Source organism: Siphateles boraxobius, unplaced genomic scaffold (assembly GCF_051911475.1).
Source record: "Siphateles boraxobius isolate OS27281-9 unplaced genomic scaffold, OSU_SipBor_1 11, whole genome shotgun sequence".
NCBI classification, from domain to species: domain Eukaryota; kingdom Metazoa; phylum Chordata; class Actinopteri; order Cypriniformes; family Leuciscidae; genus Siphateles; species Siphateles boraxobius.
Genome location: NW_027508711.1, coordinates 10,945,623 through 10,962,876, shown reverse-complemented (window position 1 = coordinate 10,962,876; position 17,254 = coordinate 10,945,623). Strand labels below are relative to the sequence as shown.

Here is a 17,254-nt window from a genome sequence, read left to right as displayed (position 1 = left end):
CCACCAGACAATCAGGATTAGATTTCAGGAATGTGCCACCTGTAGGTGGATGTTTGTAGGATGGTGGGTGGAGCAGTTAATGTCAAGGAGGAGTAGCTCAGCCAGTGTGTCACCTTACTATTTCCTGGTGTCTTCAAATGAAGTATCAGCAAACTTGACTTTGTCAGACATAAATGTCTGGATACTCCTCCAACATGGTAAGATGTCTCCTCATTTCATGTAAAATATTCCTTGTTGCTGATAGTAGAAACTGCTCTTTGTTTGAATAGACTATGTTGATGTCCACTGGTGATCACATGAGTACATGGCTACTATACGTTTGTGTGAATGTTTACATTAGTGGTTTGTCAGACTGGTTTACATATTAGGCTATTTCATGTACAATTGTTTTAACTGGGAACACAGTTAATGTATAAGTTAATGTGATTTGTACTGCTTGTTTGGAAAGCACATTCTTATACTCTCCCCATGACAACAGGTTAAAACCAGTTTGTCTTCTTTTTAGCTTTAGATGTGGAGTCTCTAAAATGGACACAAACTCACAATGACTTCAAAACTGTTTGTTTTAGTTTATTGTTCAATGGTGGGGGTTTTCATGGACTTTTGTATGGTTTTAATGCTGAGCTAATGATGTTTTGTATATTTTGTATTCCTTAAGCTGTTAAACCTTCCTGAACAGTTAAACCTGTTCCTTACACAAACCTTCCTGCATTTTAAAATGTTAATGTTTATAAAAAAAAATTTAAAAATAAATAAATATTTATACATCCATAAATAAAATCAATAAATAAAACATTTTCATTACTTGAAATAAAATAAACATCTACTGAAATAAAACATTTTATTTCATCTAGTTGCCAAGGCAACATTTCTCATTTTCATTAGTTTAAGCGGAAGTAATAAAATAACAAACTGAATAAACGAAAACCTAATGAAAACTTTATAGACATTTTCTTTTTAAATGAAAAAAATGCACTAAAACATACTTACTGAAACTGTACTATTAAAATAGGAAAATAAAATCTAACAAAACCAGTATATCAATGATACTAAAATAATAAAAGAAAATGAGAGACTGTATTGCACACCAATGAGATTCATTGAAACTGAATGCGAGTGTGTGATGGGGTCACTGGAAACTTATGGTTTCATCATGTGGAAAATACGTGATGCGTGGCTTTCCACACACACACAAAAAAAAAGTTAAATTGTTTTATATGGCCAGCAAGTAATAAGAAAGCAAAAGAAGTTTGCAGCACTTCTGCCACTTTAAAGTGAGAAAAAACATTGCTAAGATGAAAACCGTGTGAAATACGCCTTTAGATTACCACACTTTATCTGAGCTTTTTGTCATGCTTTTCTCTTTTGCAGTTCTACAGGACGTTCTTTTGGGGGCTCTTATATGTGACGCTGATGTTGATTGACACTTTCAGAGGTAATGTTGAAACAAACGATTTTAGTTTTATAATTAGATTATTCTAAATGTTCACACTTCAACGTGGTTAACCATAGTGGCCTAAAACACCATGACAGTCAGCTGTGAGAGAAAAAATACAGTTTCTATATTACTCACAGTGAATGCTGTCTCATTATGATGGGTGTTACTTTATGCAAGTTCTCTGGAAATGTTAAAAATAATTCCATGTGTGGGCTCCACAGATGTACTGTAACATCACTCCCACTCTTCCTGTAAATACTAAATACGTGCACACCTTTTCCCACTCATTTTCGTCTGCTTTTAAGTGTAAATGTAAAAAGAATGCTTTTTGTAGACTACATTGTTTTCCTTTTGGTTTAGGACCATAGTACATTGATGGTTACAGATTCCAGTGGTAATTTGATATCCTCAGAGTTAAGATATAAAGGTGCAGTTGCAAGTTATATAGTCAGGAGACATACGCTTTGCGCTTTTATATCTTGCAATTCTGTGAAAAAAGTTGTAATTACTTTAAAAAATATATATATTCATTCCGTGGTATTATTATTCCATAGAAATTCTTGTGCGGTCTAAATAAAAACAAAGCTGATATTGTTTTATTTTAAAAAAACAATTACAGATTTTTCAGTGACTCCTCCTGGAAGTTACATCAATATACCAGTAAGTGGCAACAAGTGATTGTTATTATGAGTGAGTCATTGAATCATTTGCTCAACCAATGCATTCAAACACACAGACTCATTTAGGAACCAAACTCCTTTATACTGGTATATATTGGTAGATATATATATATAGAGCAACCCAACGCCTCTGTTGATGCTATACAAGACACTGCTTTTAAGCAAATAACTTGTGTTAATAACATTGACTTGGCTGAATATTAGCATAAGAAAGATTTTCAAATTTTATCGGAACGACGGTGATCAGAAATACAAATATTTTGTGTATTTTTGAATGAATGACAGTGTCAGCAAAATAATTTATTTAGTAAAATGGTAAGGATTTCCACAAACGAAGCTTCTCTGTAGATGTAAGTGTTCTGTTCATATGTAGAAATGTAAAAGTCAGCAATGGATCTTGGTCTCCTCTGAAATATTTTGAATAATCATATCATTAATTTACTCAAATGCATTGATCAGTTGCATCTTGTATGAAATTAAATAAGACTAAAGTTGTTGTTTTTGAAAACAAAGACTTGCAGAGAAAGCCAGCCTTAAAACATTATTTCCTTTCTCCCTAAAGCTCAAGAATGCGAGAAGATGATAGACCTTGACCTTAAACACTCCATTGTGGGGACAGCTTTGAATGTCAGATTGCTGCTTTACACACGGGCCGACATCTCCTGCGGTCAGCTGCTCTCCCACCAAGAGCCCTTCAGCAATCCTCACTTCAACCTCAGCTCTCCCACCACCTTCCTCATCCACGGGTACCGGCCCAGCGGCTCACCCCCAGTGTGGATCTACCAGTTTGTGGAGTTCCTTCTCAAACGCCGTGACATGAACACTATTGTGGTGGATTGGAACCATGGTGCAACCAATTTGAACTATTGGAAAGTCGTGAAAAACACGCGCAAGGTGGCTGCAAATCTTACTGAGCTCATCCGGAAAATGGAGGTAAAAGAAGTGCAATCTCAGATACATAATTTTGCAAATAAGGAATACCAGTATGTTTTTAATCACAGGCTGTGTATACTCTCTGAATAGGTACTTCTTTTGAATAAGTAATTACTTCACAACCGTTAAAAAGTACGTTCTATAGTATGAATGTGTGTTGTATGTCATTGTCATGTGACCTACCAGCATCAGTTGCGTCGCTTCACTGCCATTCACATACCCTCCTGTGGCCTCATGGGATAGTAAAGTGTCCATCAAGTGCGCACTTCATAATCTCAGTGGAAGTAGTAGGTCATCCGGGAACTTTTTACATACTCTTTTATGAGTACTGTGTGTGAATTAGGACATGCTATGATATAGTAGGTAAATGTGATTTCAGATGCAGACAAATTCTGGGTGGGCTTATTGAAAATTAAAGGGTTAGTTCTCCTGAAATGATCCCATAATTTACTCCCCCCTCAAGCCATCCTAGTTGTATATGACTTTCTTCTTTCAGCCCAAAACAATCAGAATTATATTTAAAAATATTCTGGCTTCTCCAAGCTTTATAATGGGAGCGAATTGTAACTGAGATTTTGAAGCCCAAAAAAGCGCAGCCATCCATCATAAAAGTCATCCGTACGACTCCGGTTGTCCGCCGACTTTGTAAGAAAAATTTCCATGTTCATAACTTTTTAAACCATAATCACTGGCTTGTGGTAACGGCCAGGCGCGAGTCGAGTTCCAGCGGAAGTGTGACCTCTGACCCGACACATAATGTATTGATGAACGTGGAAGCACAGAGGATAGAGCAAAACAAAACACCGGTCACAAATTAAAAGTCTAAAACCAGAATTTTTAAAGAGAAATGTGGGAGGATCTTGAGTTTGTTGCCCAGTCCTGTTTGTTTAAACCGCGAGAGGCGTCTACTCTCACCTAAGCTTACGCTACTCCTACATCCTACGTCATACGCCGGAACTCGACTCTCTCGTGAATGTGCGTACGGCCGTTACCGGAAGCCAGTGATTATAGTTTATAAAGTTTTAATTATGGATATTTTTCTTATAAAGTCGCATCGCTTTGCTTCAGAAGGCCTGTATTAACCCCCTGGAGTCGTATGGATTACTTTTATGAAGGATGGATGCACTTTTTTGGGCTTCAAAATCTCAGTTACTATTGACTCCCGTTATAAAGCTTGGAAGAGCCAGGATATTTTTTTTTAATTTAACTCTGATTGTGTTTGGCTGAAAGAAGAAAGTCATATACACCTTGGATGGCTTGAGGGTGAGTAAATCATGGGTCATTTTAATTTTGGAGTGAACTAACCCTTTAATAAGTGGGTGAGCCTAAATTGTTGGTGTGCAAGATCTCAACAATTATGGAATCTTTGTTGATGGACAATGATACATACATTATATACATTCATGGACTCCGTTATGGATAGTTTTTCACTCTACAAAAATGTTAGCACCAGATAGGCTCACAATACTAATTAGATCAAATACTAAAATAAATCTTCATGGATACCCCTTGAAATCAAAACGATTATACAATCGTTGAAATTTGATCGTTAATACAAAGAAAAAAATCAGTTGCTTCTAGAACTGAGCGGGAAAACATTTATGGTGTGACTTTGGTTGTTGATTGGATCTTGAGATGTGGGTGTTGTATTCACAAATGAGTTTACGAAGGGGATTGTGGAAAGTGGTTGAACAACATGTTTAAAAAACTTCCTCAGGGAAAATAAAATTAATAAAAAACCATCTGAGCCCTTTAAGGTTCTGTGGTCATTAATGTGCTGTCTTGTGCATTGGCAGTAGGTTTGTGTGCACAGGAGAAGCATACAGGCATTTCATAGTTAATCGTTAACTTGCTCAGGTTATTTTAATGTAATCCTTATGATGACCTAATAGTCATGTTTATATGCAGTGCTGGGTAGATTACTTACAAACCGTAATCCATTACTGAATACGAATTACAAGATTAAAATTGTAGTTAGTAATGTAATCTATTATACAATCTACACATTTTAGGTAATGTAATCAGATTACTTTTGACCAAACTCATTTATCAGATTGATTTCAATAGAATAATCGTGTGGCATAATGCTATAAAAAAGCAAAGAGAGCAGATTTATTCCACTCTTTGTTATCAACAAAGTGAAGTGCATTAAACGTGTCACACTTTCTCAAACTAAGGGATGTGTAGGAACTGCAGGGAGTTTGAAGATGGATGAAAAGCTAACAACTATCTAATCTTAATGTTAATAAAAACAACCAAAATAAAACTTATTTATAAATATTTAAATTGATTATATTGTGTGGCCTCTCAATTTCCCATGTAATTATAGCTGCCTAACTAGTGTGTTTCCATGGTTGACATTACAGAACAATGGGGCCAACCTTAGCTCCATTCACATGATTGGTATCAGTCTAGGAGCCCACATTTCAGGTTTCACTGGGGCCGAATTTGGCGGGAAAATTGGCAGGATAACAGGTGAGATTCATCCATTCACCTACTAAACCTTTAACCCAGGGATTCTCAGCTCTGGCCCTCGTGAGTTTTGCTCCAACCTGAATCAAACACACCTGGACAAGCTAACCAAGGTCTTCGGACTTACTACCCTGCGTCCCTCCCTATGTGCGTATTATCCATCCTAAATAGTATGTGAGATTAGAATAAGTGTGTCCCAAAAGTCGCCGGATGGTCTTCTGTTTTTGGTAGATTTTCAAAGTGTGTATCTGTGCACACCTTTACGGCTAATATTGCCCACGACACATTGCGCTTTGGAGGAGGATTCGGTTCAAAACAAACGCGAATCAAACATGGCGGATGTGTGCGACCAACAGTTAAGTATAGAGGTTTAGATAAAGGTCAAAGAGTTTGAGTGACTAATGATCACCATTTAACTTTATAAGAAATATTTACTGTTATTTTATCCGTGTTATATCTCATCTGCAACAACAATGCCAACTTTTAGATCCATTTGGCCGTTAACTTTTAAATGCATCATTATGGACCTCAAGGGCCAGAGTTGAGAACCCCTGCTTTAAGCTATTATCAGTTTCAGTTTTATGATATTTTCATCAGCTTTATGAAATTTTCATCTGCTTTAATCAGCGCTGGATCCAGCAGGGCCAGAGTTTAATGGTCGTCCTCCCAGTGAACGTCTAGACCCGACTGATGCCCAGTTTGTGGAAGCCCTACACACAGACATGGATGGTACGGTTTTTCTCACACATCATTGAGACTTATCTCGACGTGGGGCTCTTGATTCGGTTCAGGAAGCGACACCCTAACCACTCACAGCAGTCTTGCAATGTAGATGTGACATTTGCAAAGGCAAACACCAAATGCATAATATAAAAATAGAAAATCTAGGTCTGGTTAACTCATTGTTGCCATTGTCTTGTAGCACTGGGCTATCGCGATCTCCTGGGTCACATCGACTACTATGCAAACGGTGGAGCGGACCAGCCAGGATGCCCCAAAACCATCTTTTCAGGTCAGCATTTATATCATTTCAAAAATGTACCAAAAAAGAAAATTGTCGTCATACAAATGTGTATACATATTTTATTTGAAGGTAGGGAAGGCAATTGGTAAGATTTTTAATGTCTCTTATGCTCAGCAAATCTGCATTTACAAAAATACAACAACAAAAACGTAATATTGGTAAATATTATGACAATTTCAAATTTTCTATTTTAATATATTTTAAAATATAATTTATTCCTTTGATCAAAGCTGAATTTTCAGCATCATTACTCCAGTCTTCAGTGTCACATGATCCTTCAGAAATCATTCTAATATGCTGATTTGCTGCTCAAGAAACATTCATTATTATTAGCAATGTTGAAAACAGTTGTGGACAATTATTTTATTTTTTTCAGGATTCTTATGTTTTTGAAAATGTTGCAGATTTATGTAGTAAATCAGAATCGAATAAAATGGATTTCTATATTTTGAGACAAAGCTCTTGTTAATGATTTTCAGTTTTGTTCAATGTAATTTAAGCAACAGTTTTTCAATAACTGAATAAATACTTTACTTTTAAATAATTATGTTTCTGTATTTTTAAAATGAACACATTTTAATGACAGTATATTGAACAACAATTTATTTTATCGAAATAAACTAAAGTGATCGTTTTGAAAGTATAAACTTAGACATTATTTGATCTAAAGTATTTGTATTTTGTGCCTTTGACCCCCGTGCCGTGTGTGGGTTGAAACTTCTTACAAAATTCCTCTTTAAACTTCCTCAGGATCACAGTATTTCAAGTGTGACCATCAGAGGTCGGTGTTTCTCTACATGAGTTCAGTGAACGGCTCCTGTCCCATTACTGCCTACCCCTGTGAATCCTACACAGACTTCCTAGATGGGAAGTGCATGGATTGTGGGAAGTTTAAGCCAGATGGATGTCCTGTTTTTGGTAAACTCCAAACACTGAGTAAACTTGTTTGATTTGTTTAATTGCCCCTTTGAGACATTCATAATTTTAATTACATTGCCTAGGTTACGATGTTGTACACTGGAGGGAGCCACTGGTCCGGCTTAGACAAACAAGGACATATTTCCAAACAAATGAAGCTTCTCCATTCTGCAGTGAGCACCTTTTTAGTGCATTTCAGTTACATTCATTATTGCTGTCAATTTTTTTTGCTTTCACTAGTCGTGCATTGTGACATTTTTATAAGTACAATATAGTATATTCTATATAGTCTTATATGGTCGATGTTAATGTGGTCATACAGTATTATATACACTACCAGTCAAAAATGTGGAATTATAAAAAATGCTCACCAAGACTGCATTTATTTGATCCAAAAAACAAATAATTTTTTTTTATTTTTAAAATAACCTTACAATTTAAAATATTTTACTCCTGTGATGCAATGCTGATTTTTAGCATCATTACTCTGTGTCACATGATCCTTCAGAAATCATTTTAATATGCTGATTTGCTGCTCACGAAACATTTATTATTATTATTATCAATGAAAACAGTTGTATAGCTTAATATTTTTGTGGAAACAGTGATACACCACCATTCAAAAGTTTTGGTAAGGAAGATTTGGATTTGATTTGAAGGATGCATTAATCTAAGCAAAAGTGACATGTATAATGTTACAAACGATTTTTTTAAAACTTTATTCTTTAAAGAATCATGAAAAACAAATCGGCATAAAATATCGATTTCTGAAGGATCTTGTAATGGGTTCTTTTAAATTATAATTATATGAACAAAATTTGTGTTTCACTGTATTTTGATTAAATAAATGCAGCCTAGAGAGATTTCTTAAAAACATAATTGTATGTAGAAAATTTGCTTAAAGGGTAAATATGAATAATTAATTATAAATATTTGTATCGGTTAATAGAATTAACTTGATGTCGCTGAATTAAATGTTACAATCAATTATTGTTTGTCCAGCGAACACTAACCTCACCTAACCCAGAATCAAAACTCGCATGAATGTACACAAAAGTTTTATTTAACTCAATCACAAACACATTTGTCTAAACAAACACACACCATCATGCATACATGGGTAAAATGGAAAGTGAAAGTGACTGAATCCGAAAAAGAAACTGGGTAAAAGTGACTCAATCCGAAACAGAAACCAGGTAATGAAGTTATGGAAACATAACACAAACATAATAGTCAGTTAACTATCTGAACAGAACCATCAGTTACCTTGTTAACAAGGGGTCAGCTTACACCAAACCTGTTTAGTTAGTCTATAATGTACGATACTTGGGGGTTTGCTGGATTATTCTTTACATATAATGAATAATTGTCTGTCTGATTGGTCCAGCCGCTACAAAAAACGTTAATTATTATTTGTAACCTTTGACTGGTAGTGTTGTATTTTTAAAAGTATTACGAAAATGCTGTTTCTAGTTTTGCATTTCAGCTGTTCTGTAAAAAACAGTCTCTCATTATTTAATCTTTGACTCCATCAGAGTTCGGTTACAAGGTTGATATTGTCACATGGAACCAGAAATTGCATTGGGGATATTTAACAATCAAATTACACAACGGAGAGGAAGAGACACAAGTTCAACTCAACCAGTAAGTTCATGAAAGTCTAATTTCGGACATTTTTTTTTTTTCCCAGATTCATTAATTGGGCTAATGCTAATGTTTCTCATCCTTTTTTCCAGTAAATCCATAACGTTTGAGAAGTATGTGGAGACCAGTCTTCTTGCTCAGTTTGACAGAGACATCCAGCCTGTTAAAGAGATCACACTGAAGTTCTGTCCAGCAAAAGGATTCCGGCCACGTAAGAAACTACGTCTGCTGCGCATTCGCCTGACTTCTCTACAGAACAACCTCAGGTGTGTTCTCAAACATTTGTACACTCTTCAAATTTAACCTTTTTTTACCCCGCTATTTTCCTGACTTTATTGCTTTTCTCACATTGCTGGCTGGACGACAAAGTTTGTTTAACTGGAAAAACTCCTATCCCCCATCACACTCTCGTTGGATTAAAGCGGACTTGTATTTCATCAAACTTGAAAAAAAATAGATTTTCCCTTCATCGGCCCAGGACACCATTCTCTAAAATTTGGAAGCCCTTTTTAGCATTTATACAAGCTCTGCAGACTCTTATTTTGACTTATTAACCCTTTTCATTCCAGCTAGTAGATTTCATTTCATTATACATCATCACCCGGATTTATATTTAGAATTCAGTTCTAAGTGCACGTACTACCAAGTGCACGTACTACCAAGTGCACGTACTACCAAGTGCACGTACTACTTTGTCTGTCTATCTTAGCAGATAAAAGTGGAACACTGAAATATACTAATGAGAATGTATTTTTTTTTAACTACTTCCATCATTATGTTTTGTTTTTTATTATTTATTTATTTATACTGTATATCTTTTTTTTCACCCTGTGTGTATCATAAATTAAAAAAACAATAATAAAGGTTATTTATTGGCATCTATGGTTTCATCCATGGAGCATTTCCATTGCACAAAAGGTTCTCTATAGTGGAAAACGGTTCCTTAGATTGTGTGTGTATGTGTGTATATATATATATATATATATATATATATATATATACACACACACACACACACACACAGTACCGATCAAAAGATTGAAAACACAAATATTTTTAATGTTTTTGAAAGAAGTCTCTTATGCTCACCAAAATACAGGGAAAAAAACAGTAATATTGTGAAATATTATTACAATTTAAAATAATGGTTTTCTATTTGAATACACTAAAATATCATTTCTTTCTGTGATACAAAGATGAATTTTCAGGTTCATTACTCCAGTCTTCAGTTTCACATGATCCTTCAGAAATCATTCTAATATGCTGATTTGATACTCAGTTATTATCCATGTTGGAAACTGTTGTGCTGGCTAATATTTTTTTGGAACCTGTGATACTTTTTTCAGGATTCATTGAATAAAAAGTTTTTTAAAAACAGCATTTATTCAAAATAGAATTTTTTTCTAATATTAAATCTTTACTATCACTTTATGATTTGATCAATTTAACACATCCTTGCTGAAAAAAAATAATTAATTTCTTGCAACAAAAAAAATTTAAGACCCCAAACTTTTGAACGATGATGTATATTGTCACAAAAGATTTCTATTTTAAATAAATGCTGTTCAATGCTTTTTTTTAATCAAAGAATCATGGAAAAAGTATCAGGTTATTAAAATAATATTATACATATTGTTGGTCACTGACGTCAAACATGGGATTAGGAAATGTCACAGGCTACGTTCAAACGCTCGTTGCCAATAAGAATTAAATCAGCAGTACTCTCAAAACAGAGCATTTTCTTCACATGAAATCTCATAATGTGAACATTATTCTGTTTGAGGTGTGTATTGACAAGCATGAATTTACATAGAAGCAAAGAACAGTGTACAATTGACAGCCACAACGCAAAGCATAGTCTGGTTTCATTCAACTAAACGTCACATTAATCTGTTGCTTTGCTTTTCAACAGGCCTCTGTGTCGCTATGATCTTCTGCTGGAGAAAAATAAAGATGTGACGTTCAGACCGATTCCTTGTGAAGACTCGAACTTTTGATCCACACTGTCCTAAGCGAGGACATTCCTGTCTCAAGACTGTGACCCCTGCCTCTTCAACTCGGTTACTCGGCATAGCTGTCATTTGTAGTCTTTAACTAAAATGATCTGAAGTTGTTTTCCTTGTGTCAATATGTTGTCTTTCACGGTTTGTCCCTTCAGAATTATAATTTACTGATTATTGTTGTGTTTTCTTCATCAAGGTACAGCTACACCTGTTTGTTTTTATGTAATGTAAATACATATTTTTCTAAAAACAGATTGTTTTTGTATGGTATTACTTTAGTTGTCTGTGTTTTAACTTAAAATCTAGTGCTGTGGTTCCCATTATTTTTCTATGTAGGATTACTTTTTTTACATCATATATGCTTCACTTCTTGAATTCCTGCTCACCGCATATACAAAATGTACAATATAATTAAATATAATAGCAAAGTTAATACATTCCGTTATACATTGCCATTCAAATGTTTGGGGTCATTACGATTTTTTTTTCTTTTGTAAGATTGTTTTTTGTTTTTAATTGATCAAATCAATATTTTTTTCATTGTAACTAAAAACCCTGTTTTTTTAACTTTCTATTCATCAAAGAATCCTGAAAAAAGTATCATGTTTCCACAAAAATATTTTTCAACATTAATAATACAATTATTCTTCAGCAGCATATTAGAATGATTTCTGAAGGATCATGTGACTGAAGTATGATGATGATAAATTTTGCAATCACAGGAATAAATTTAAATTCCTGTGAAATTTTAAAAAAATAAAATAAAATCTAAAATTTAAATATTAAATGTAATAATATTTAATGATATTGTTTTTCCTGTATTTATCAAATAAATGTAGCTTTACTCAGCAGTTCTTTTAAAAACATTTAAAAAAATCTTACTGACTCTAAACATTTGAACAGTATTCCCAAAGCTTTAGAATTCTCCTGCATCTGTCTGATTGAAACTATATAGATGCCTCTTTCCAGTCATCTTCAAAAGTTTAGAATCCAAAACATTCTTTTATATTACCCATGAAGCGGCACAATATATTTTCACAATGAATCTCGATACAAATTCCCAAGAGTCCCTCCTTAGTCTCTGAAAGTTTTTCGTTTCCACTCTTGAGATTCACGGTGGTTCGATCAGGTGATGGATACCTCAGATTTGGCTCATTCGGACATGTGTTTCTTAAGGCGTTCTACTTCAATCTGAAATTAAATAGAGCACAAGTGAGAGGGTCATTAATATTTACTGTCAAATGATCACAAATCTTCATGTTAGAGGACCTATTATGCCCTTTTCCAAAGTTTTGATTTTCCTTTGGGGTCTACTACAATAGGTTTTCATGTTTGAATGTTCAAAAAAACATTTTTTCACAAATTTTACATTATTGCTGCGCCTCTCTTCCCAGTCTGTCAGTAACACTCTGTTTAGTTCCGGTCTCTCTGAAGCCCCTCCTTCTGAAAAGTGCAGTGTGCTCTTATTGGTCGGATAGACCAGTGTATTATGATTGGTCAACTGATTGGTCGAGCGTGTTAGGGAAATGTTACACTCTTTAACAAAACTGAGTTTCAACACACTACAAACACAACTCAACCAGGCCTCATCCCTTTATTTTGCGTATGTCTTAGTTAGAATTACTTAAAGGCGGAATATTATGAATATGTTCAGAAACAGTGCACACTGATATAGAGAATATCCCGCTTTGGAGTAACTTTGTGCTTTATAACTTTGCAGACCTTTTTCATGCTCAAACAGCAACATTACACACTAAAGATTGTTGAAAATGTGGGAAAAAAGCATAATAAGTCCATTTCAGGCAATTAAATAAGTTCTACATTATGGTAATGAGTGAAATTGTGAATAAAGAGTTAACATCTAGAGGCGTCTTCATGCTTACTTGCAGTGACAAACGCATCTTCTTTTCTTCATCAAGTTCGTTCATGAGCAGTTTGATTTCTTTTCTGAAACGCAATGCCATTACATTTTTTTTTTTTTTTTTTTTACAGAAATATAAGGATAGGAATCTCAACATTTTTATTTGGTTTAAATACATTCATATTGCACTAACTTCTGCTGAGTCCTCAGCGTATTCAGTTCATCTCGAAGATCTCGGAGCTCTGCTCTCATCTGCTCCAAGGTGGCGGGGCCCTGAAGGGCCGGTCGGGGTTTAGCTGCTAATAATGCCGAGAGATACGCAGGGAGCGGGATTGAGCTTGTTGTGCCAGAAGATGAAGAAGAGGAAACTGCCGGTGCAGGAGCAGAGGTACAGTTGCTGAGAGGTTCCTAAAAAAAAATTAAAGGGACAATCCTAATCATTTCATTTCAGTTGTGAGCAGTTTGTCCTCTAGGGGCCTCACACTGTCAGGAGCCTCAAAAACCCAATAGGGCCCCTGAAGGTGAGCACTAAAAAAATCCAGTTTAGAAAGCTTAAGATTTTTTTAATCTACATGTTTTTAGAAAAGGATAAGGCAGGGCTTCCCAACTGGGGGTTCGCAAAGTTATTAATGAATTCAATTGAATGTAACATTAAAATAGACAAATGAGGCTATACAATTAATCAAAATGTATAAATACATCAAAATGTAAAATAGCGATATATCACATCACAATTATCAAATCAAAGGCTGCGATTTAGATTGAACTACATGTTTCAGAGTGAAGAGCGGTACTGTGTTCATTTACGCGCATGTGGCTTATAATATCATGTTTATAATATCATGCTTGAGGTTTTGACATTTTAAAAGCTTGAGGGTTTGAATGTTTGAAAGTGAAGAATTTACGACATAAATATTTGTACTGTAACCTGTAGGCCTGGTTTCACAGACCAGATTTAGATTAAGCCAGGATTAGGCCTTAGTTCAGTTAGGACATTTAAGCAGCTTTTATAAACATGCCATAGAAAAAAAACATTACTGGTGGTTACATGCTGAGACAAAACGTTGGCTCTGACATATTTTAAGATATGCCAGTGCAAGTTGCCAAACTAGTAAATCTGTCCCTTTGTTCATGTCTGGATGCCTCAGCAGTAGCAATATGAGACATTTTCATATGAACCGAAATGTCATATCACAGACATGCAGCCATATATGGCAATCAAAAAAAAAATACACACACAAAAAATCAGTAATCAGACAGATTTTTTGTAACAAACTTACTTTGGTGTCTTTGGGTTCATCTGTGTTACTATAAAGAAACTTGAGGGCCAGCAAGTCGGGTTCCTGATTCACTTCATTCATTTCCTGTCCTGCTTGTTCCTGCAAAGGGAACACCAATAAGTACAAAACACTTAATATCTTCATAAAGGATTAGATTCTATTCTCTAAACTTCAGTTTTAGGTTCTAAAACGTATCTTATCTCTCAACAACACAATTTGCAGAAAAACTTATCCCAGCGTGAAGAACAAATAGCCTATAGACACAGACTGTCCGTGGAAATTTATTTAAGTATCAAACTCTCTTTGATACAAAAACATACCCTGTGTGAGTTCTTGTTTTTGATGTTGATAATATTCAGTAGATACAAATTGTAGTCAGTTACTGATTCCAAGTTACATAACAAAAACTGTAGTTAGTAATGTAATCTAATGTATTCAGACTACTTTGAATACTTTTAGATTACTTTTGACCTGACTCGTGTATCACATTGATTTGAATAGGATAATCTTGTGCCATATTCATATAAAAATGCAAAGAGAAAGAAAATATGTTCCATTCTTTGTTATTAACAACATGAAGTGCATTAACTATTACATTATATCAGGGTTTCCCAGACTAGGGTTTGTGATGGAACTGCAGAGGTTCATGAATGAAAGCTATTAATTAATTCAATCCTACAATTTAAAAATTCAAGTAAAAACAATCTAAATAAAACATTTCCTAAAAAGCTTTTTTAAAAATTGTTTACCTGCAAATCATGTGATCATTAACAGACATCAGAGAACCATTAACTTTATTTTATTATTATTGACTTAATCTTATTGTTGACCTAACTTAAAATCTAAGGGCTTACTTCAAGTAAATATATTAGGTTGAAGAGGTTCAGCTAACAAAGAATTGTGGGAATCCCTGCCATGCATGTAAATGTGAAATGACATGAAATTGTACTTTTTAATGTGTTTGAAAGACAAAAGCCTTCCAAAGACATTTCCCTTTCAGTCGCTCACGTTCGACGTGACGTCCACATGGCGACATAATGGGATCACTTCAGGGAACGAGGCCTACATTAGTAACCGAGACGTTATGCTTGGATAAATAACTCACTGAGTGATAACTCAAATAATAATTAATGTGTTCGTCAGGCGCTGATTTAATTAGATATGCAATGTTGAGAAAACACTTCTTTAAGTGAAATGAGTTGTGTAAATCCAATGATCAAATGCTGTGGGTCCCAGTTTTCAGTGTTAGTCACATGACTAGTAACTGGTCTACGTGTGGAATTATCGCAAACCCTTTGCGTTCTTTGCATTCCCCCGGGAAACTTTGCATTCACTCGCAAATACTCTGTGTTCGCCCGAGAAACTTTGCGCTCGCTCGCAAAACCTCTGCGTTTTCCTGAGAAAATTTGAGTTCGCTCGCAAAACCTTTGTGCGAGCGAAAAATATTTGCCAGAGAATGCAAAAGTTGTTGTTAAATGCCTCAGGGGTTATGCCACTCTAAAAAACTTGGGAACCACTGTTGTACACTATTAGTCATTGCAAGTTGTACACTGTACACTGAAAAGATAAATATAACTCAAGGACATCCTGACACAGTCTCTCTCTCTGTCAAACCGTGACAAACATTCTGTCTACACATTCCCAGGAGTAAAATGATTCCCAGTGAGTGAAATGATCTTATGTGAACCTCAAGAGGTTTGTTTGTCATTGCTAAATACACGCCTTTATGTAATGTTTACTTAACACTGATTATTTCCCCTATAATCTCAAATCTCTGATAACTCAATTGCCACGGCTTGTTCATGCAATAATTTAATATCTAATAATTCACTTACTGACATTAACTGAGAGTGTGTTCTGAAGTCTGTTGTGTTCAGACAGAACACGCTGGTTCTCTAGAGTCGACACAATGGATTTGAAATCTTCAATATCTGGGATGACGAGATGCAAAATGTGTGAAATAAAATGAGTGCAAAAAATATACCAAGCACAATTTGGTGAAATACATGAAAGATAATCTTGTTAAAAGTTTAAAATGCAGTTCAAATACAACAGGACTCTTGTGTATTTGGAAGATAAAGGAAGGTGTCAAGATGTCTTACCAGCTGTAAGTGCGGCGTTGTAGTTGCCCATGGCAACATGAAAAGAAGGGGCTCATGGATCTGAGACGAAAACAAACTCCAAAAGCACAGACGGATAATAATTTAGATGTACAATATGAAACAATAATTCATTTAAAAAACATTTCAGTACCCATTGGGGTTTCAGTAAATATCAGCATAGGCCCTTTGCATAATCTAGCTTTTGCAATTGCAATTCAAGTTTGTTTTTGTATATTAACCTCTTTGTCAGCACTGTGGTCACTACATGAATCTATATATAGTTCCTTCAAGTTCTCACACCAACTGCTCACTGTGTTGTAATTGTACACCATCATGACAGTGACTATTGTCGAGACTAAGTTTAGCCGAGGACAGAATATCTCACTCACCACCCTGATCCGGCCCAAGAAATACAGACGATCTGGGAAAGAGAAATAAAATAAGACATTCACATTATATAAAAGTAACCAGTGCATATAAACCTTATTGTAGCTCCAAAGTCCAACAAACAGTGTAAGGTTAGAGGTTTGGCCCGGCAAACTCACCTGTCTCTGTATTGAAACTGTAACTTTCCAAACTACATCTACAGCAATACCTCCAAAACTCTCATTTCTCCACACTCGTCTTCTGTCTTACACGATGATGGTGTTCTTCAGCTCTTCTGTATTGACACTGTGGCGTTTTTTCTCTTCCCAGGAGCCTGTTTGACTCCGAATACACTCTCCTTTTATGGAGCCCCCAAGACACCAATCAGACTTAGGACTGGAGTCATACACATGTCCCAAACACTTGTCTCTTGTATTTGTCCCACAGATTATTACTCCATGCTGTAGAATAATAATAAAGTGAACCATTTACTTTCCATTTACCATGGAACACAAAACCAGTCACAAAGCTTA

The 17,254-nt window shown here is 35.1% G+C and overlaps 2 protein-coding genes across 6 annotated transcripts; one reads left to right on the top strand and one right to left on the bottom strand.

The window, feature by feature from the left end:
* The first annotated feature begins 13 nt into the window (after positions 1 to 13).
* lipia (lipase, member Ia) lies at positions 14 to 11,364 on the top strand. 5 transcript variants are annotated; one of them, XM_077196276.1, is made up of 11 exons: positions 56 to 197; positions 1,372 to 1,435; positions 2,681 to 3,051; positions 5,418 to 5,526; positions 6,151 to 6,252; positions 6,446 to 6,535; positions 7,298 to 7,465; positions 7,549 to 7,638; positions 9,001 to 9,109; positions 9,202 to 9,375; positions 11,022 to 11,364. In XM_077196276.1, exons 1-11 carry the CDS (start codon positions 174 to 176, stop codon positions 11,104 to 11,106), a joined length of 1,386 nt encoding a protein of 461 aa, XP_077052391.1. In that variant the 5' UTR covers positions 56 to 173; the 3' UTR covers positions 11,107 to 11,364. The 5 variants fall into 5 exon arrangements, with proteins under 5 accessions (XP_077052365.1, XP_077052391.1, XP_077052382.1 ...); XM_077196267.1 differs by lacking the exon at positions 11,022 to 11,364 and adding an exon at positions 9,479 to 9,650; XM_077196250.1 differs by lacking the exons at positions 1,372 to 1,435; positions 11,022 to 11,364 and adding an exon at positions 9,479 to 9,652 and having other exon boundaries at positions 14 to 197.
* Positions 11,365 to 12,094: 730 nt separating this feature from the next.
* LOC143702437 (uncharacterized) lies at positions 12,095 to 17,033 on the bottom strand. The gene is made up of 8 exons (XM_077196309.1): positions 16,901 to 17,033; positions 16,745 to 16,776; positions 16,356 to 16,431; positions 16,093 to 16,184; positions 14,254 to 14,352; positions 13,167 to 13,381; positions 12,996 to 13,059; positions 12,095 to 12,303 (listed from the first exon to the last, which is right to left on the bottom strand). Exons 3-8 carry the CDS (start codon positions 16,384 to 16,386, stop codon positions 12,265 to 12,267), a joined length of 540 nt encoding a protein of 179 aa, XP_077052424.1. The 5' UTR covers positions 16,387 to 16,431; positions 16,745 to 16,776; positions 16,901 to 17,033; the 3' UTR covers positions 12,095 to 12,264.
* Between the last annotated feature and the right edge of the window lie 221 nt (positions 17,034 to 17,254).

Coding starts and splice junctions, on each gene's coding strand:
- lipia (XM_077196250.1), top strand. CDS start 50: ATGTTTGTAGGATGGTGGGTGGAGCAGTTAATGTCAAGGAGGAGTAGC. Junction 5,527..6,150: donor GAAAATTGGCAGGATAACAG/GTGAGATTCATC, acceptor TGCTTTAATCAG/CGCTGGATCCAGCAGGGCCA. Junction 6,253..6,445: donor CCTACACACAGACATGGATG/GTACGGTTTTTC, acceptor ATTGTCTTGTAG/CACTGGGCTATCGCGATCTC.
- LOC143702437 (XM_077196309.1), bottom strand. CDS start 16,386: ATGGGCAACTACAACGCCGCACTTACAGCTG. Junction 13,382..14,253: donor ATGAACCCAAAGACACCAAA/GTAAGTTTGTTA, acceptor ATTTTTTTTTAG/GAACCTCTCAGCAACTGTAC. Junction 13,060..13,166: donor ACGCTGAGGACTCAGCAGAA/GTTAGTGCAATA, acceptor ATTGCGTTTCAG/AAAAGAAATCAAACTGCTCA.